This window comes from Nothobranchius furzeri, chromosome 6, assembly GCF_043380555.1.
Source record: "Nothobranchius furzeri strain GRZ-AD chromosome 6, NfurGRZ-RIMD1, whole genome shotgun sequence".
In the NCBI taxonomy this organism is placed as follows: domain Eukaryota; kingdom Metazoa; phylum Chordata; class Actinopteri; order Cyprinodontiformes; family Nothobranchiidae; genus Nothobranchius; species Nothobranchius furzeri.
In genome coordinates, this window is record NC_091746.1 from 30,227,992 (window position 1) to 30,249,586 (window position 21,595).

General features: G+C 46.2%; 2 protein-coding genes across 5 annotated transcripts in view; one reads left to right on the forward strand and one right to left on the reverse strand.

Moving 5' to 3' along the window:
• Positions 1-485, forward strand: part of LOC107394291 (collagen alpha-1(XVII) chain) — a 33,948-nt gene extending 33,463 nt beyond the window's left edge. For all 4 annotated transcript variants that reach the window (XM_070552110.1, XM_070552113.1, XM_070552111.1 and 1 more), the window contains one exon: positions 117-485. In XM_070552110.1, the coding sequence (XP_070408211.1) occupies positions 117-166 (50 nt within the window). In that variant the 3' untranslated portion in view covers positions 167-485. The remainder of the gene's footprint in view (positions 1-116) is intronic.
• Positions 341-20,988, reverse strand: slkb (STE20-like kinase b). The gene is made up of 18 exons (XM_015973275.3): positions 20,343-20,988; positions 18,249-18,413; positions 15,945-15,993; positions 15,667-15,816; positions 13,630-13,702; positions 13,350-13,544; positions 12,102-12,183; positions 10,305-10,436; positions 9,019-9,624; positions 8,817-8,947; positions 8,613-8,736; positions 7,722-7,901; positions 3,590-3,719; positions 2,862-2,986; positions 2,040-2,231; positions 1,843-1,968; positions 1,648-1,761; positions 341-1,249 (listed from the first exon to the last, which is right to left on the reverse strand). The coding sequence occupies exons 1-18, from the start codon at positions 20,490-20,492 to the stop codon at positions 1,103-1,105; spliced, it is 2,871 nt and encodes a 956-aa protein (XP_015828761.3). The 5' UTR covers positions 20,493-20,988; the 3' UTR covers positions 341-1,102.
• Positions 20,989-21,595: the final 607 nt, after the last annotated feature.

A 21,595-nucleotide genomic window follows, 5' to 3' on the forward strand; every position in this document is an offset into this window, starting at 1 on the left:
TCCTGGAAATCTGAGCTTTGCACTTTTCAGTTTGAGCAAAACTTCAAAGAAATGAATCGGTCACCCTCAAAGGAAAGGCTGCTGTTGGTATTTATTTGATGTTTGTGGCATTCCAGGAGAATTCCAGCTGCTGACGGCCAAACGGAAGCGGAATGCCGGAGTCTGAGAGCCTGGATCAGATGTAGTATTATTGTAGGTTAATTATCTGGGGAATGTTGCCTCCATGTTTTATTCTCTGGGACCAAATGAATTTCCTGATATATTTTTATACTTTTGGGTGTTTTTTGACGTTTTAATTTTCATGAATGTATTTTTTGACACCAGAAGAAAAACTGTGAGCTGGGAGGAAAAAGTTTATTTACATCAGAATAAAAATCAGAATGACAGAAATCACGGATGTTTTACCTGAACTCTGATTGGAAATGAGGATACGTTTGTGTCTGACGTGTTTTGTATAAATATTAACTAAAAGGTGTCCAGCACTCCTTCACTGTTTCATTCCTTCATTAAAAAAAAACTCAGCAGCCAAATTATGAGAAACCGATCTGTCACAATGGCCCAAACCAGTCGGGTCCGCTTCTAGGTTGGATTTCCACCATTTTAACTAATAATGACATTAATATTATAATAGTTATGCTACAGGCTCATGCTTGTATTTAAATGGAGACGGGAACTTCGGACATGAAGGCTTTTTTCTACAAATGAAAACATTTGATCGTTTCCACAGATTTTGTTTCTGTTCTTCTGAGACACATAACCCCCCCCCCCCCCGGGGGTGTGGTTTAAACCTAAACCAAAGTAAAAACTGCATTATTATCAGTTTGATGATTTGAACCACAAAGAGCCGATGTGATGACACAGGAGGGGCCGGAGACGACTGAAACAACAATTATTGACTCAGATTTAACCAAACAGAGTTCGTAAAGCAGCTTCCTCAGTCCAAAGGAAACGTCCGACTCGTCAGGCACTGGAAGCTTCGGGAAAACGTCTAAATCACAGCAAGAAGGTCCAACTGAGCGAAGGCACGCAGCTCCAAGTCAGTCTTCGTCATCCTCGTGTGTGTGTGTGTGTGTGTGTGTGCGTGCGCGCGCACTGGGTCTCGTTAGAACCCAGTGGAGTGGACACTGGGGATCGGGTAGAACTTGGAGATGCGGCTCTGGTTGGTTGGGTTAAGGCACTCTGATTCGCCGCTCATCTTAAAGAACACTTCCTGTTCCTGTAACTTCCTGGCGAACTCGTCTTCCAGCGCCTGCAGGGGAAAAAACAAACCCCAAAATCAACTAAAAAACATGTCCTTGTTTGTTTTCAGAGACATAACCGGCGCTCAGGAGGACGTTCCTTCAGTTCTCCAACATGACCCGAAGCTCAGAGCCCAAACCTGGTGTGGTAGAACCAACATGCTGAGGAACTGTTTCCAGCAGGACAGTTTCAGACGCGACACACTGAGCTGGTGCTAAAACTGTTTTTACTGAACCTTTAAACATCTCCGTTAGCATGAGGCAGCTAACGCGATGGACTATCATTAGCAGCACCAAACAGCTGGAGAAGATCAGAGACTGAAGGTTTCTGAGGAACAGCTCCAGCTGGGTCTGGTGTAAAACAGAACACGGAGGAGTCGGGTCACATGATGTCATGCAGGTAGTTCACCTTCTTCCTAGGTCGGAGCTTCTCTCTCCACTCCTTCAGCTCCACACTGTGCTCCTCATCCAGCTCCTTCAGCTTCTGGGTCTCGTGCTCGATCAGCAGGTGGCACTTCTCGTTCTGAGACACAAACCGACGCGCTACTTCAGCAGGTTTATCCAATCACAGCTTCACGGCGTCAGACGCGGAAGACAAACTGACCTGCAGCTGCTGGAGCTCTCTGATGTTGGCCTCACACTGCAGCTGAAGGTCTCTCATCTGGTTCTCGTGTTTCTGGTGCTGATGGAGCCTCTCGTTCTTCTGCCTCTTCTCCTCCTGACCTGCAAACTGAAGACAAGCACAGGTGTTTTCATTTTAGGGGGTTAACGAGGCTCGCCAGCCTGGTCGGAGCAGCTAACCTGCTTGACCTTCTCCCTCTCCTGCTCGGGGGTGACCACGGCTCCCGTGATGCGGAGGCTCTTCTTGAACATGGCCATGCGCGTTTTGGCTTCACTTCGCTGGATTTTGGGCAGTCGGGTTCTTTCCTGTGTTTGTTTGTTCTTCATCTCCTCGATGAGACGCTGGTTGTAGCGCTGCATCTGCTCCATCTCCTGTCGACGGAGATGTGACATTCTGTGTTAGCGGCTGTTTCTGTTGCCATGGCAACGCATAAAAATGAAGACGCTCAGACTCTTGACTTTTACTAACTCTTTATGTTTCAGTACAATTCCCATTTAGCTGCAGCTCCAACCAAAACTAGAGGGAAATCCGAAGCTGACTCTAGGATGACCTCTGACCTCGACCCTAAGCCATCATGATGGGAATTTAATAGAAACTTAATAAAATACTTTGATGAATGGTTTTAAACAGCAGAAGTTGAGCTGGAAACAGTTCAGATGAATTAGAAGCTAAAATATCAAGTTAATGGTTTAAATAGATGGTCAGTACCATGTTCTACCAGCAGGTGGCAGCATTTTATATTTTAGGAACAAAAAAAGACTAATTTTAAATCAGATAATTACAAAAATAAAAATATATCATAGGAAGACTTCCTGCATGAACTTAAATCTACCATAAAAACTGATTTTTACCACTTTCCTTTAAAAAAACAGTTTTGACTTTTCTCTGAATGATCAGCTCACCTGAGCTACAAACACAGAACGGGTGTGAGGGGAGCAGCCCCTATAATGTCAACCCGTAACCATGGTAACTGCAGGGACACCTCAGGAGTAAAAACCAACCTTCTCGTGTCTCTTTAGCAGCTGATGTCGCTGCATGAAGTACTGGTCCTTCAGCTGCTGTTTGAACAGCTGGTGTTTCTCCTGCAGGTGGCGCTCCTCCAGCTCCCACATGGCCGCCTCCCGAGCTGAGGAGGAGCAAACAAGCACCAAACGCATTTCAGCAGCTAATAACGGATTCATCAGAGATAATGAAGAACTTTTAGATTTTTGTTAAAACAGAAATAACAAAATTATGAAGAAAAAGTTTTTTTTGTTTCTTTAACCTAAAAAAAACTGAGAAACAAACGAGATTATTAAGTTTTTAAAGGTTTTAGACAGAAATGTTTTAATTCTGTTTTACTTTCATTGATATTTCACATGAATATGAAATATTTCTGTTATTACACTCATGATGGTTTTGGTGGGGAGTCTCCAGAAGACCTGATCTGCACTCTTGGACCCTGGGAAAACCGTTCCTGTTCTTCCCGTTTTTATTTTATCTGAATAAACATTTAGGATAACGATGTGGTAAATGTGATATTTTCGGTTTTCTAAGTTAAAAGTAAGAATCATCTCTGAAAAAAGATTAAACTGAATGTTTTAGAGCTCCGGTGCTACACTCCTCATCATTTCATGAGCCTACGGGTGTATCTAGAGCCGGCTGAACATCAGCTGGAGCTGCTGTTGCTAGGAGACCAGCAGCTCCCCATGAGAACCTGCAGAGAGACCTGAGGTCATCCGGCTTCTACCTCGGAGAAGCTGCTGCTTGTGGTTCAGACAGTCCCTCTCGATGGTGGCCAGCTCGTGTTTGTGCTGCTGGATGATCTTCTTCAGCGCGCTGTCCAGGTCCTGCTGCTGCTTCTGGAGGAACTCCTGCTCCTAGATGAAGACCAACAGAAGACCAGATGGAAACACATCCACGCATGTTTAGGAGATACCTGCTGGTACGGACCAATCAGAGCTCAGAGTCCATGTGCTCTATCATCACCCCGGTGTGGGCACATCTACACTGGCTGGCCGTGACCTTCAGGGTGTGATTCAAGATTGAACTCTTTGTCTACAAGCCACTGAATGGCCTCGCACCCTCCTACGTTCCAGAGCTGCTCACACGATGTGCTGGTGCTCTCTCTGAGGTCAGCTGACCGCTCGCTGCTGTGCACCCCCATAATGACCTATAAAGTGAGGGGGAGCAGGCTTGTGTCTGTTGCACCTGTCCTTTGGAATGCCCTTCCCATCTCCATACTGCAGTCTTCATCCGTCTCGGTCTTACAGTTGTAGCGTCCAAGTGAACTTGATAATGATTGACACGACATATTAATTATGATCAATAAGATGCGATGATTCCATAGAAATATGAAGTATCAATCAGATTGTTGTTTGAATGTTTAATCAGAAGATTCTAGGGTTCTTTGCTTATTCAGGGACCACAAACACACTTGGTATAATTCAGAGTCAGTTTATCGTTTATAAAATGAATTTAATTATTTTCCTAAACTAATGATTATACATGACAAGATATGAATAACGAGGTGGTGTAATTGGTTTAATGGGATGGGTGAAATGTTGTAATGGAAGCTAGATGTTTGGCAAAACCGTTCTTTGTATCGGAGAAAGTTGTGAAGTCTGGGCTGTAAAATCATTTGTTGTTGTTTGTAATTAGAGAGTTGTTTATTGATAAAAGTCATCAGACACCAGCATGCAGGCTACCATACCCTTGTATGAGTTGGCCCCGGCGGTTCGGAGGTTTGCGGTCAGACAACACGTTCTCACTCCCAGCGCGTCAAACACAAACGCTTGGTCAGCCACCCTCCGCCTCAGACCCCAGACGAAAAGGGGTTTTTCCTTTTCTGACTGCAGATCCCAACGCAGCGTTACACTGATGCGATGGGATGTCCGCAGCCAGGGCACCAAACAAGCTCATTGTACCTCACCCTACCCTCATCCTCTTATGTAACCTTCCCCTCACCCCTATCCAAACCGTAACCATCTGGCTAGCGAACACGTTAGTGATGTGTCGGTCGCTCTAAAAGCCGGCTCTATGAAGTGAACGGCGGGAGCCGCCCCTCGTCATTGGTCGGGTTTGGACCGAGCCAACGTGAGGGGGAGGTTTCAACTACCATGGTGGAGGTTAAAAGTAGAGGGTATGTGTAACCTCCCCCTCGCCAGATGGTATGTTCTAACGTTCCCCTTGGGCGGCAAATACGAAAATTCACCGTCAGAATGCATGGGAATCAAACGCTTGATCACAGTGAGAGTAACGTTTTAGGTAGCAAGAGGGTTAAGGTTAGGAGGAGGGAGAGGGGAAGGTTATAAATAGTGAACTGTTAAGGTTTAGGTGCGGTTAAACGAGCCGGTTCGGTGCCGCATCAGCGGATATCTCATCACATCAGTGTAACGCTGCACTGAGATCTGCAGTCAGAAAAGGGAAAAACCCTTTTTCACACATAAGTGATGAAAAAGGGCACTTTTGGCGTCAGGCTGCATGGTGGCGCAGTGGTTAGCACTGTTGCCTCGCAGCACGAAGGTTGCAGGTTGGAAACTCGGCTGCGGCCTTTCTGCGTGGAGTTGCGTGTTCTCCCCATGCATGCGTGGGTTTCCTCCGGGTACTCCGGTTCCCCCCCACAGATCACAACACGCCCTATAGGCTATAAACTGTAAGTCGCTTTGGATAAAAGCGTCTGCTAAAAAAATAAACATCAACATAAACATAAGTTTCCTTTAGTCAGGACTAAACTATTCGACCTTGATGGGGGGGTGACCACAAAATCGTTTTGTTTTTCCTTTTTTTATTCGGTCATTTCACACAATTCAGAAACACCTGAAAGAACGATAGGCCTGTGTTTATGATGTTATGAATGAAATGTGCGTTAAATGGAAGATCATCAAGATGTGATTGACTTTAGTCATGTTAATACAGATGATTCAGCCCCACCCGCTCATTTCATTTGGGAAAGACCCAGAGGTGAATTCCCCCGCCGCACCCCTCCCCCCCCTCTTCTTCATACACAACGGTGCACCTGAACCCTCTCAGTCAGCAGGAGCGCCTGCAGCTGCAGGGGGCGCCAACTTGCCGTTTCCAATCCAGACACTGTGATATATGACAGATAACAGAAAACCTGCCCTGCCCTGTCTGCCCGTGCCTAAAACCGCTACTGCTTCTCGACCCCCTTCCCACGGCCTTGGTTAAATCCTGCCTCCCCTCCCTGCTCCCTCTCGTCTCCGCTCTCATACACGCATCCCTTTCCTCCGGTATTGTTCCCTCTATCTTCAAAACTGCTGCAGTTACTCCAATACTTTAAACTGAATTACTCAGGAAGTAATTCCTGTTTTATGAAACTACTTTGTGATGAGTTTTGGCAAATCAGAATGTGACACGTTTTTGAGTATTTACCAACATCCTTCAGAAAGCCACGCCTTCTTCAGATAGAAGAGGTTTTACACTTTGTGAATGAAAATGTTCAAAACTCTTATGTGAGGCGAACATTAACATTAATGAGCATCTTATTATAATGTGTGTGAGTGTAGATATTGATTAACTTGTTAAATCAAACACATACTGATCATAAGATCTGAAATGGATCACCCTAACCCGTCTTGTTCGTTCAACACGTGATTATTTAAGCTTATGAGTAGTGAAAGTCCTGTAGGCTTCGAGGAGATGGTGGGAAATGCAGCAGTCTGGTTTTTACGCAGACAGTGCAGGACCTTGGGACAGAGTGTGTTTTGTCTTCTTGTACGTAAACAGGCACTGAGAAGAGCCTTCTGGATTTGGAGGCCTGACAGAAAGTGGATTTATGTATGTGGATGGAAGGTTATACTGCGGTCAGTTAGATGGTGAAAAATTGACCCTTTAGGTACGTTACTAAGTCCAGACGGAAGACTCATTTCTATGATTTGCTTTTGGATTATGACCCTTTTATGCTTGTTTTTACTGTATTGTGATGTTTTCTTTGTTTGCATCCATTTTTTTTGATTGAACTGTTTTTATTCTAACCTTCTGTAAGGCGCTTTGGTCGGCTCTCCTGCTGTGCTGGTACGGTATATTCACTAGAGCACCTGCGCATGCCCACTGCCGTCTCTTCCTCCTCCCCTTTTGGACATTCAAGATAGCAGCAGGTGCTAACGTTAGGACTGTCCTGCCCCCCTGGGAGTCCCCATCTTAAGTATTGTCGACGTTTAGTGACGTATGCTTTCCGGTGACGTAGCATGTCCTGCTAGAGTCCTGAGCCACTGCCGAAAAACCCTCAGTGTGGTCCGGGCTTCAGCACACCTGACTTTAATCAGCAGGTGATTAACAGGCTTCTGCAGAGCCTGGTGATTTGCTGAACAGGTGATTCAACCTTGAATCAGGTGTGTTGGAGCAGGGAAACATCTAAAACATGCTGGACCGTGGCCCTCCAGGGTTAGGATTAGACACCCCGGCTTTATGTCGGTCTTAGTAATGACCGACTCTGATCTTTCAGGTAAGCCAGAGGGAACGCCAGACCACAGCATCACAACAGAAAGCAGCACGAGGAACGCCAAACGACTGAAGGAGAGCAGCAGGAAATGACCTCGGAACTCCAGAACGTGTCCCAAAACAAAGTGGACTCAGAATCAGAATCAGCTCGATTGTCCCACATCATCCAACGAGCAAGTATGGAAGCCATCGAAGAGCATTCAGTAGGAGTCGGCTTGATCCGTTATATATCCATATGGATGGAATATTCTGTCTAGAACAGTAGAGCCGCAGTGTTTCTGACTGGATCTCAGGGTTAGGGCGGATTAGGACTACCTGAGGCTGATTTAGCCAGCTGGAGGTTAAGCAAACTCAGACGATCAGACTTGTTTGTGTCTGAAAGAGCTAAAAATAACAGCTTGAGACGGGACGGCTGGACTGACCTCTTTCTTGCGGTTCTTCAGCATGTTCTGGTACTTGGACAGTTCCTTGTCCTGCTCGGCTTTGATGCGCTTGGCCTCGTCCCGGAGCCGGGTGGTGTGCTCCTGCTCCAGCCTCTCGATGGTCTGTTTCTGCTGCCGCTCCAGGTTCTCCACCTCCTGATCGTACTGACGCTTCTTACTCTGAGGAACACAGAGGAACTCAGCTGCAGCTGAAGTCGAGGCGGAGCATCAGCAAGAACCAACACCAGGAACTGGACTGGTCCCCAGCAGGGGGCGCTCTCAGGTCCGATGCTTTAGCCAGGTGACTCAAACATTTTCATACAGGAACATGAAGCTTTGATCAGTTTGTTTCATTCAGATGTTAAAACTTAGCTTTAACGCCTGTAAAACAGCAGCTTAAACACCGACTGAAGCTCAGGTTGTTCTGAAAAAGGAGCAGACACACACTCTGCACCTTTTATTAAAATTTCAGAGTCGTAAAATTAAAGAAGAAGCAGGCAGAAGAGGATTAAATGAGATTATTTAAAAGAGGCTGGTAATAATTACTCCTCATAGCAGCACTTGTGCAGATTATTTCTACTAAAACAGCCCTGCTGGTTCGTGGGTAACACGGAGAGCGTCTCCCGGTTTGAGGAGCGACCCACTCCAAACCGGCTGGGTTCTGCTGTGCTGCTTAATCTGATACGATTTTGTTCTGTTTGGTGATTTTACATCTGGACCCGTTCGTGTTGCTTTTCTATGAATGATCTGAAACTTTTATCATTTATTGAAAACTTCAGGAACACTGAAGTAAATCTTACTGTACTCTGACCAGGAAGAGTTAGTCAGGGTCAGGGTCCTCAGAGGTTCCCGGGGGTCAGAGGTCAGACCCACATGAGAGTGAGGACTCACCGTGGTCTCCTGATCAAAGCGTCGGTAGATCTGCTCCTTCTGCTGCTGCAGCTTGTTGCTGAGCTGCTGCTGGGCTCTCTGCTCCTCCTTCTGCAGGAGGCGCAGCTCCCTCAGCTCCTGTCGCCTGGACAACAGACAAACAAAGATCTGACCTCTACAGAGCTTCAGTGAGTCTTCCTGGTGTCTGGTGAAAGAGGTTTCTACCTCAGGAATCTCATCTCCTCGTTCTTGGCGTCGTTGTCGGTGATGATCTTTGACGTGGTGACGCTAACTTCAACCCCGTCCACCATAAACTTCCGAGTCTTTTTCAGTGTTTTCTTCTGGCGTCTGGTGTCCTGAGGAAAAGAGGAGAGCATTGGAGGAGGTCTGGTGGTTTGTGGGTAGCAGTGAAGATTCTGGAGCTCACCTGAACAGAAACAGAACCAGGTTCTTTCGTTTTAGACAAAAAGCTGGAGATGGACAGATTCAGGTCCACACTGCTGTTGTCTGCTGTTGAGACACTTCCCGAGTCGGAGTTTTTCTCTTCGTCTTCTTTCGTTTTTTCCGGCACCTTCTCCTCCTCCTCAGAATTAATCCGGTCCTCTGCAGGTTTGCCGTCGTTCTCGTCCTTTAGGACTTCGTCTCCATCTGGTAGAGTCAGAGTCACCTTCAGATGTTTGTACTGTTCTTCATCTTCAGCTGGACTGTTCGGCTCCTCTAGAGCAGGAGGCTCAGAGGCCTCTGGGACCTCTGCCGTGTCCACTTCCTTCTCATCCTCCACATTTACACCCAGCTGCTGCATTTCTTTAGAAGGTGCCTCTGGTTGTGGTGAGGAAATTTCAGCCGGAGACTCCGGAGCCTCTGCAACGTTGGACTCCACCACGTGGTTGGCCACAGGAAGCTCGGTCGCAGTGGGAACAGGCGGGATCGGCTCCAGCCTCTCAGGGACCAACTCCAAGGGGGAGGGGGAGAGGGGGATCTTCTCATCCTCTGAACTGGCGACGCTGGCATCAGACGGAGCACGTTTATGTCCCTGAAGGAAAAACAGCAGCTGATTAATCAGAGACTAAAACCAAACACAGATGCAGAAAGATTTCATCTTCATCCATTTTGTTTTCTTCGTTCTTTCAGGAACGGCGTTAGAGTTAAGAGGAGATGGCCTCGTCTGAACGAGGATCTTGTGAAAGCAGGTTTCTGGGATAGTTTAGGTCTATATACACCAGAGAACATGAGACCAGAACTTACCAGGTTCTAGTTTTAGGAGTCACGAGTGAAAAGCTGCGGTAGATCAGCAGTTGTGAGTTTTAATTATGACATCAGCTCACAACGCCGTGTTTAATGGATACTCCTCCACTCCAGAGGCAACAGGGAAGTGGGATACTTCCCAAACGCTCCAGTTCTCATCTCACAGCACCTGATCCTAAACTCACTCACGTTTGTTTTACTTGTTAAGAGGTGCTGAACCAGATTCCAGCTGGATCAGCTGTTTGACGAGGATGCTGGTGCAAATCCAGATGTGCAGTGAGTCTAGAACTGATTGTTGTAACCAAACTTTGTCCATGATGGACAGGAAAGATGTTGTTTATTTACTTTAGCAGCTGATAAACCACATCTGTGATGAAAGATGCTTTTGTTTTCACACTTAGTCGTCAGTCCTTCTGTTTCCCTCCAGTTTCACTCAGTTGATGCATAACGGAGTGCAGGTTGACTCACCAGATGTGCCTCTGCCTCTTCCTCCTCCTCTTCCTCTTTATGCTCCTCGATCTCCTCGGTAACCTCGGCTTTGGCCTCGGCGATCAGCTCCCTGAGCGGCTTGCTGTCGGTCACGGCTGACACAAACGAATGCTGCAAACGTCACAAACACGTTTGAATCTGACAGCTAAACCTAACTTCTGCTTCGTATGGACGGAAGACTCGGATCATTAGCAGGAAAGACTCGACGTTCCACAGATAAACACCAGCTGAGGTTAGGGTTGGGCATCGTTTGATTCTGAACGGTTCAGATTCCAATTCCTCGTTTCGATTCCGGTTCCTATCGATTCCCGATTCCGATTCTTTGAAGACATGACATGTTTACATGAGCCAGCTAACCACAGGTCCTACTGGATGAAATAATCTTAACTTCAACATGAATTTTAACTCTATGAACAACAACATCACCTTCATTTAGACACAAACATGTTTTGGAGACAAAAGAAGACGACTTGCAGCACAACCAGTGTGTTTGTTTCTGACCACAACCAAAGTGTGGAAGCAGCCTCTGGGATGAGAGGCTAAATGTCTCCAACATATCCAGAAACGTCCAGCTGTTTCCAGCTACAACTCTCAGGATGATCATGTCCAGGACGACTGAGAACTACACCTCCATGCTGCAGCAGCTTCAGTCACAACAGGAAGTGAAACAAACGTAGCTGCTGTCTGTAACAAGCTAACAGATTTAAACATTAAAACTCAACAGAAATAGTTCAGAAAGGAAAATGTTTACAACTTTGTGTGTGAATTATTATTGTTATTATTGTTATTTATTGTGGCCGAAGCTGGTGTGGTCCACCACAGATACGCCTCTCTAGCATGATGACTTTAATTATTCTACAGGTTATTGTTCAGCCTTCTGACATATACACACACACACACACACACACACACAAGTGTTGGTGACTGCTGACGCTCCGTGTGTGTTGTTATTTCTGCAGTGACACAAACTCACCTCACACGTCCAGAGTTTGTTCTTTAAGCTTCTATTGAATCCACCGAGTTGACGTATTTAACACGTTTCCTCTACGCTGCAGGAGTTAACGTTTACATCACGGAGTAAAAGTTCCGCAGACGCGATGGGAGGACTCGTGCTGCACACAGACAGCTGGTGTGATCGGCAAAAGTGTTGATCACAATTTGCAGGTAATGTTTATTTTTCAGCCGCGGGTTCCTCTTCTGGTCGGCATTCTAGGAATCGAAACTGGGAATCAAAATAAAACACAATGAACAATCTAACGGTGGGTCCCGGTTCCAATCGATGCCCAACCCTAGCAGATCCTCCCAGCATAACAAACCAGCTGAATATTTCACACCAGTAAAACATCTCAGTCTCACCGTCTTTGGTTTAGAAACCGGCAGCACATAATCGATGGCGGGCCTGATGATCAGCAGCTTCTTCGACAGTAAAACCTTGACCGGAGTAAGACCACTGTTCTGTATTTTCAAGCCCATCTGGTCTGACTGGATCTGGACGGAGCAGCGCGGTGCTGTAGGGACGCGTCCTCACCCTCTCTCTGCACATTAAGTGGTTCTGACCCGTCGGAGCACGTTAAACCCGACGGAAAAAGAAAAGCCTGCCTGCTGACGTAGGTGAGGCAGAGGGATGAGCGTCAGAACAGACGGCTCAGAGCCAAACCGAGCAGGTAAACAGCTGTCGTCTCAGGCTGCTCATGCTCCGAGGACAGGTGGCATACAGGTGAGGGTGGGGGGGTGGAGCTGGGTCAGACTACTGACAGCAACAAGAATAAAAGGTACCTGCAGCAGCCGAGCTGCTCCCCATCTGTTGTCCACGTTCTTATCCAGGCAACGCTTCAGGAAGTCCGTAAACTCCGGAGACCTGGAACGTTAAAAACAAACTAAGCTTTCCAGAACCTACGATGGTTCTTCAAATATATTTGTTAAGTTCATTCAGTGTTGCATTTCCAGTTCCATTTTTCTTTGGCTCTTATAGACAAGAACCAAAGAAAAATGGAATCATGGTTCTGAAAGGAAGTAAAACCAGCTTTTAATCGCAAAGTGCAACTCAGCTTTGGTTGTTTTGGAGAGAAATCTTCAAAATATAGAATAAACTGTCCCTTCATTTTGTTTTCCAGTGATCAGAGTGTTGATGTTGCATCAGGGATGTCCAACGTGTGGCTCGTGGGCCATCTCTGGCCCCTGGGGGCAAGGCCGGATTATAATACGGGCAAACTGGGCACAGGCCCAGGGGCCCACAGCCACAAGGGGGCCCACGCGAGCAGCAGTTTTTTTTTTGTGCAGCAGTCTTAACGTTGGAGAAAAAAGTTGACAAGTAATTAAAATTGCGCCCACATTTTCTAAGTTAACACACATTTCGTTTAGCAACGGTAGTTTTAGCATCTTTACTGCTCCACTTCAGCCCCCTCCCCCTGCTTCAGCCCTCCCCCCTCCCCCTGCTTCAGCCCCCTCCCCCCTCCCCCTGCTTCAGCCCTCTCCCCCTGCTTCAGCCCCCTCCCCCCTCCCCCTGCTTCAGCCCTCTCCCCCCTCCCCCTGCTTCAGCCCTCCCCCCCTCCCCCTGCGCAGCGGCTGCAAACTCACTGATGCGCCTGCAGCCTCTCAGAGTTCCTGCTGCTCTAAACATTAAAGTAATTATTTCTTCTGTTGCTCACTTCTGATTACCTTCAGTGGTGTCTGTTTGTTGCAACCAGCAGGTACAAAAACTAACTTGTTTTTATTTAACTATTTTTCTGTCCTGAGCAGCCTATTATTGCAGCTGATGCAGAAAAACTGTTCAGAAGTCATAAACCAGGCTCTTTAACCTGCTGCTAGGAGCACGAACCCTAAAAGGTGTGAATAAATCCAGCTAAGATGACAAAAATTCACTAGAATATTTTGTTTAACCCTCCCACTGTCCTGATGGGTGTGACCACCCCGCGAGGAAAGTTGACCATTGAGCAGAATTGATGGTTTATCCCTTGGGTCCATGTGGCAGGGGTGAGGAGTGAGCACCACCTGGAGGCCCCGCCCACATTAGCTGTGACTCACCAGCGCGATGGCTGCATCAGGGTGGGGGGGTCGGCCTTGGCTATTTTCAGCAGGACTCTCATGGGATTCATCTCATGATTGGGCGGCTCAACCTGCGCCAGCTCGATCAACGTGACTCCCAGGGACCAAATGTCAGCCTTGTAGTCGTAGGGCCGGTCCTTAGACGTCTCGCACATCACGACCTCAGGAGCCATCCTGGAACAGGGATGGGGGGGGGGGGGTTAGTGCGAGTGTCTATGCTCCTCTACTCGGCATGAAGGGAAACAAACAGGAAACCCACCAGTACGGCGTTCCGATGAACGAGTCTCTGCGCTGCAACGTCTTGGTGTTTCTGGCAGACACACCAAAGTCAGCTGGAAGGAGTGAGACAGAAGCAAAGACCAGGAATTAGTCAGTGGAACAACAGTGGGTAACCATGGAAACACTCCAGATAAAAGACTCCACCCACTAGAGGCTCCATCAGGGACATCAACACCAAACCAACCCAGAAATGACTCTGTACCATGTCAGCTGTTTGTAAGGTGATGTCATCGTTAGATAATGTGTGTGTCCCAGCTGGCCCATTGTGTGTGTGTGTGTGTGTGTGTGTGTGTGTGTGTGTGTGTGTGTGTGTGTGTGTGTGTGTGTGATGTCTCTGGATAAAACACCAGCTGTGTATTATTTCACCATGACTCATCAGCTGTTCCAGCAGCTTCTGAGCTGGTCACCAGACTGACGTTTGAGTCCATCATGGAGAACTCTAACCGGTCCCTGGTGGGTCACAGTTATGGTTCAGAACCGCTCTTGTGTTGTAACCCTCATGATCTGAGACTGAAGAGAACAGGTTCACAAAGCAGCATGTGCCAGTAACCACTGATGACTAAAGAGATGCATGATGGGAAATACTGAACCTACAGATCTGACCTGAGACTAGGAGTGGGAATATGGCATTAAAACCTGAATTAGGTCACATAAGGACATGAAGTCATGGTCGGGTTGTGCTTGGCTTCTAGGGCTGCTCGATTATGGCAAAAATAATAATCACGATTATGGTGACTGAAATTGAGATCACGATTATTTAGGACGATTTTTCAATTTATGTTGATTTTATTTGTTTTTATTCAGTCATAAAACTGCTCAGGGCACAATCAGGACGAAAATAAGAAACAAGATGATCACTAAAATAACTCCTGATTCCCAGTATAAAAAGACCAATATACTTATAGCTCATAGTTTATGACCCAAGGGCTATGACCTTGGTTTAACTCATTTAAGTCTAACCAGTACAGACCCAAATACCAATATCTTGCAAATACTGACAGCAAGAATTATACTGTGGCATTCATAACAAATACATGCAAATAAATTGATGTTCACAAAAAATTGCATAATACCTATTTAGTCGTGTCAAGGTGCTGTAGGAGAGTGCACTAGCACCGTATCCTCAGAGAGATTAGTTATTATTTATCAGCGTGAGGAACTTATTTCTACCTTATTTATAAACTATTTATTTACAAGTCCATCAGTTAATGTAATAACTGTCCCAACCACAGCTGCACCCCCCACCCCCAACCCGGTCTCACAGCAATCGGGGCAAGCTGCACGTGTGTTTAGCGCGCCGCACGCGCACATTTAGCCGTTTTTAGTGGCTCAGGAGTCCGCAGGTGCGGTGTGTGTGTCACTCACTCTGGTTGCTCCAACAAGGAGCCGGCTCCGAGAGCTGTTTTTTTAGCGACCGACACATCACTACATCATTCCCTTTCCTAATGTCCTGAAGAACGGTCCGGAGAGCAGGCGGTGTTTAGCTAACCTGCAGGAAACGTCGACGATAGTTATCCAGAAAGTAGCTAAGGGTTACCAGAGATGTTTCTGAGGTGTTCACTAGATACTTTTAAGTTAAAAAGTCAAGAAGGGGGTCTGAAAAGCTGCTAGAAATAGCGTCAAAGTCGCTAAATTGGCAACACTGTGGGAGGAGCGCTTCATTTGCAACTCGGGGCAGCGCAGGCGGGAGGAGCAAATAATCGGCTTGTTTTGTTTTTTATAATCGTTCAAAACTCAGATCGTAATCGTGATTAAAATTCGATTAATTGAGCAGCCCTATTGGCTTCTTTTCCTGATTTGTCCGCAGATCACATCAGAAGCTTCAGCCTCTCCATCCTAACTTTAAGCTCCACCATGTGGATTTATGATGTACAGAACATCTCCAGAACCACACGGACAAACATGTTTATATAAATATGAAAAACAGAAAGAAGAAGCTTTTATTTTCTCCTGAGAGCTGAAACGTTAGACGACTAATAGATCGAAGATGAATGAAGCGGACAGAAGCTTCAGTTACCCAGCTTCACGTGGCCGTCCAGCGTGAGGAGGATGTTTCCAGCCTTCAGGTCTCTGTGGATGATTTTGTTTTCATGGAGGTAAACCAGCGCCTGGAGGGTCTGCTTACACACCACCCTGATCTGGGGCTCCGTCAGCGGCCTCTCCAGCTCTGTGAGGTTAAACCCAATCACAGGTGGTTAGTGGAGGTCCACTGGAGCCAGTTCCTGTCTTAAACTGGAGTTATTGTAGTGTTGCTTTGTTTACTGGTTTGGTGTTTTAAGGTGAGGACTGACTCACCGAGCATTACGGCATCCATGGCCCCTCCGGCACAGAACTCAATCAGTATCTGAGAAAAAGAGGAGAAAACTGTCAGCGTGGTTTAAAACTCACACACGTGTGAATTGTGTTCATATTAAATAAGGAAAAGAGGCTTTATTATAATTATTAATCATATCTAAGTGGACCACACTCTGCTCCTGCTGAAAGACACAATCTAAACCTCTACTCAGCAGCAAAGTCTGCCAGAGTGTCCTAACGTCTACAGGGCTTCTCTTTCCCTTCATGTGAGTGGGACATCCTGTCCATACGCCTGAGGGACGCATTCCCAAAGGCCATAGTGGGAATCTGAACCTTTTCCATGTGAGTCAGGAAGCCTAGAAAGGTGGGACGACTCTGGGGAGTTTGGGACCAAACTGGGAGCAACAAGATAATAGACAGTGGACAGACTAAGACATGTTTAAGACCCTTTGGACTAAGACCGCAGTGACATCACAAACCCATGTGATCCGGACAGATATTACAGCTTCACACTGAAGTGCAGATTGACTCTGGCTCCAACTGGAAATGTATAGATTTCCATTTGTTGAAAGCTGATTCCACTTTGGCCGATTCGGATTTCTGTCCAAGCATCAAAACGAACAGAAAACATGCGACTTTGTTCTGATTTCTGATGAATGTTAGCTCATTCCGATCAGCTGACTTTATCCCACACATTTATGCGGGTTGAGGACCACGCTCCCAAACCACCCCCTGGCTGAAGCGGTTAGAGAACGAGACGCTCCTGGAGGCGCTTCGAGGCGGCCGGACGGCTGACGTAAGAGGATTGGAGGCCAGATTGTGGAAAGCATTTCTCACAGCTGCTGGCTAATTCACAGGCAGCGCTGCCAGACCTAAAGCCTTATTCCGTAAATAGGATTAGAGTATCCGAGGACACGGTGCCTGTAACATGCAGTAAAACAAAGCATCTGGAATCTCTTTAAAAAGCTTAAAAATAATGTTTCACATGTTCGGTCAGCAGCTGAAGGACAGTAAACGTGGGCAGCCACGGAACCATTGAGGAACATGTACTGGTCCTTTGTCGTCCTCCACAGCAAACACAAAGTCACAAACTCTTGAAGAAATTCCAGTTCCGGTAAAAACAACAGCCTGAGTGGCAGCTGAGCCCCTCAGGATTGTTCCACTTCCAACAACACAATGGCTGAGTCTTGGAGCAGTCTGGCTGTGGAACACGCTCACGGTTCTAGTGTTTCTGAAGGCGTGCTGTTGTGTTAGCGGCTCCGCTGCAGCACAATGGCTGCCATAGAGACAGAGAGGCAGCAGGCAGACGGGAACCACAGGCTGGGCCGGGACTTCCTCTCCTGCTTGTTTATGTGACGCGTACCAACAGAACTTTCTAATCCATTCGTGCGGTTCGGCGGGAGGATGTGGCCGACCGTGATGTTACCCATAATCCAGAGGCTCAGAATAACTCCAGGTTTGTGTTTTCAAACGGGAATATGAAAGTAAACCAGCGAAGAGGAAACAACGTCCGCTGGTGACACCTTCCCGGTGGTCCTGGGATTTTACAAAATCAAGTCTTTCATCTGGAGCAGGAAATGTTGTGGAACCTTCCTCCCATCAGCAGGAACAGGTCCACACGGGCCACGCTACGGATCCACCCCATCAGGCTGCGATCATTACTCAGAGGCCAGTTAGCTCGCACTACAGAGCGCGGCACCAGCTGATCAGCCTGGGCTGCGTTTCATTTACATAATTCTCACTAGCGCTAAATAAAGCCGTCTGTTCATCATGCAAAGATCCGTGTGTTGGTAGGAGAGACAAACAAACGTCCGTCAGCGTGACCTCGGGGTTCAGGTCTGGGCTCTAACGGGATAATCCTGCCGAGTTTACCGCTTTTATCACCAGTAAGGATTAAATCCATCTAGACATCAGCTTTAAATGAGTGTGATGAAACACAAAGGCCCCCTGTCCTGAGCAGCTGGATTATAAACTGGTATGATGATTAACAGTTCTGAAAGCTGCTCGTTTCTGCTGCTCCGGTGAACTTTGTTCACAAACAACAGGACTAAAAGGATTTTATTAAATATCTGGAATCAGCAGCATAATGGTGTGATGATTAACAAACAACCCATCCTCGTAAATATAATCTGACACAAACTCTCCACTTTAACTGTAATCCACCTGATCCGACTCTGCTGACACTAAACCTCGGCACTGGCAGGAGCCGCGTCGGTGACATGATGGGATGTTTTGTGTGCGTTATGGATGGAAGCTGAACATTAATCTGGGATGTCTGCTCCAGTCTCTGTTTCACAAACTCACCCACAGTTTGCTTTGAAAATAAAAGGCATCAAGCAGTTTGACGATGTTTTCATGGTCGCAGGAGGCCAGGATGTCGATCTCCACCATGTAGTCCTCCAGCTCCTCTTCGGTCTTCGTATCAATGACTTTGGCTGCTGCCAAGATTCCCGTCTGTTTGTTCTGAGCCTGGAGGGAAAGCAGCCGTTAGCTCACTCTATTCTTCACCATAAATTATCATTCATCACTAATAATCCCACCTTAATGCCACTAATATTAAGTCACCGCTTCAGCTTCCAGTGAGTCAAAAACTAAAGAAATCTACACATAGGACTCCTGCACAGGAAGTGCTCTGTGAAGTCACCACTGCAGAATGGGATGCACCCCATTCCTGGTACTCCACGGCTCCAACGTGATCCATGCTTGTGTTTTAGAACCCCCCACACCCCTTAAGAAACCATGGTAACAGCATCACAACCAGAATGGCGCAGACAAAAGAAAGTTGCAGGAAAACATTCCCTCAGGAAAAGAATTGGGAGTTTAAAATATTTTATGACTAAGATGCAACACAAACATGTGCAAACGGTCATTTTGGACTTTACCAAAGTAAAATCAAGGAAGGGCAGAAGGGAGACCAAGATCAGGGTTGATCTTATTTATGAAACAAGATGAATTCTGCCTAATCTGTCTAATCCCGTTGTGACACACTGCTCTGATAACCCTGTGGGCCTTTATCTCAAAAACACACAACGAATATATTCAGAAACAAATCAGTTTCGGTGTTTCTCCATCCGTTCTCCTACTCTGTAACAAACTCCTGTGGAGGGAACAATAAACCGCTCACGTCCTCACAGACAAAAAGGACCTTCTCAGATAAACGCACGGGGCCTCATGCAAATAAGGCTCCAGCATTTGGTAATAAAAACACATGGTGGGACGACTCTGATGAGCAGGAAGTTTCTCCGAGACGGAGGCAACTCTGAAAAACACCAGGAGCGTTAACAGGGATCACGAGGAGCAAACAATCTAAAAACTCTTTTAGATGTTAGGTAACAGGTTTCACCTGAGCTCTGTGTTCTTGGAAGTGTGGGATATTTTGGGAAAAGTTTGGGATCATTTATAAATGATTCACGGAAATGCAAAAAATTAATCTGAACATGAGATAAAGCAACCAAACCGTTAGAAATTAGGATTTTTGTGGAAATTATGAATAATTGTTTTGTTTGTTTTGCTAAAAAAAAACTTTTACAGCATTTGCAGGTGAAATCGGGATGACGGGTAATTCTTTTGACCCATTTAACGATAAAAGAGCAGTCATGTGGGTACAGAAAGAGCAGGGTCAAAGGTCATCGCCCCGGAGTCACAGGTCCATCTAAACGCTCTCCTCAGCATCAGGACCAAAAGAACCTGATCCTGAATCCAAGCATATGAAATTACTCCCCTCCTAGAAGATAATCTAACAAACTCCATCAAAGGGAGCCCAAGACTCCTCCCCTTCCGGTCGGCTCAGGGGGAAAACTGAAACACACATGATGATCACGTGTTTCGACTATGTCGTCATGTTTAAGATTTATTAGCTTGTAAAAAAAACATGGAAGCCTTTCCACGTGACCAGATTCATGGTTGTTTTCTCCATCAAAGGAGTCAGACAGCTGAGGTGAAGAGGTCACTCCAAAAGGCCAACCTTGGATAAGAGGAGGAAACTAGATGCTCCAGGAGGATGACGTCACAGAAGGACTCTTTAGGGAAGCCCGAGTCTGTTATTGAGGAATTCCCATTCCCTGTGGATCAGACTTGATGAATGAAGATAGTATTCTCCTGAAACGACCCAAAACTCAACTTCCCGTTCTCTCGGGCTACCTGTCTCCATGGAAACCCAAGGACATTCCCAAGTGATCCCAAAAGTTTGGGTCAACCGTTCATGCGGCAGAACCACTGTCGGATGCTGTGTGTGTCTGGATGACTCTTTTCCAGTCCTCAGGCTAAAGTGTATCTAATTACTGGGAATTCTGGCGCAACGGGATCCTCTAAAGGAGTCTCTGTCAGATGGAGTCCGATCTTTTTCTACAGTCACTGGTCAGATCCCGCTTCATCAACACAAACAAAACAGTTTCTTACCTTAAACACTTTGCCAAAGGCTCCATCTCCCAGTTCTCCGATGATTTCCCAGATTTCCTCCGGATCCTCGTCCCTGCGCACGTGCTCGTATTGTTTCTTCTTCTTCTCTGATACGATTTTAAAGATTTTACGGAAATTAAAAAACGACATGATGCTGCCTTGTGTTGAGAGAGAGTCAGGTGTCCAGGGGAGTTAGACACAGGGCGCTGCTTTCATAACTGTTCGGAACGGAACCGAGCTTAGCCTCTGACCCGGGTCGGTCCGGTCCACCAAACAGCTCCTTCACACATCAGCAGCATTTTAAATCCCAAAACAAAGGCCCAAGCGGATAAGCAGGTTGTGTTAACGTCTGGACAAAAGAAACCGTAACGGGAAGCTCGTCGTTGTTCCAACTCCCCGCGAGCCGCTGGCCCAACAGCGGCTACGTTTTTCTCCAAAGGAAACACGAAAAATTCCTCGTTTCTGAATCTCCTCGTGTTTTCAGCGCAGTGACTCCTTGTTTTCCTCCCGGGGGAAACGTGTGCCACTTCTCCGTGTTTAAATGACCGTTAAAACCGTAAAAACGGTAATTTCTCCAGAGCGCGAGGCGGCTTTCGGCTTCCTAGCGGATTTTATGTCCGTGCGCGTTCACAACCACCGCGCGCGTGCCTGTAGTTATTTTCTTCTCGTGCTCGTTGTTTGACAGCATAGACATAAAATCACTAGACACCGCTTTTATTTATTTTTTTTACAAACTTTATTAAGAACAACCTATATTAACGTCGATGTGAACAACACAGAAGACAGTGGGAACAAAAAAAAAACACTCTTGTGCAACCTGCATGTAGAACAAGCAGCCAGCGGTTTCTAACATATTATTGTTCGAAAAATATAAAATAATTAAAATAAAAAATGTGCCGTTCCTCCAGGAGATGAACTGTTCTTGTAGCTTTCACATTTTGGGTTTGTTCTGTTGTTTTGTAATATATTTAGAAGTCCATTTGAAATATATTAAAGCAAGGATGTGAGTCAGTCCATTTACATTTGTGAACATGGTATTTCCCAAGGATAACAAACAGCTGAATTACAAGTCAAGTATTCTTTACTACAATTCACAGAAGTAGAAACACACTGTAAAGATAAGATAACATGAAAAGAGCACAATATGACACACTGAAGCACAAGAGACAAATAATCGTGAAAAATAAAAACAAGAGACAATAACTGTAGTGTGGAAAAAAACCATATAAATTATTGTGACACCCAAATCTAAT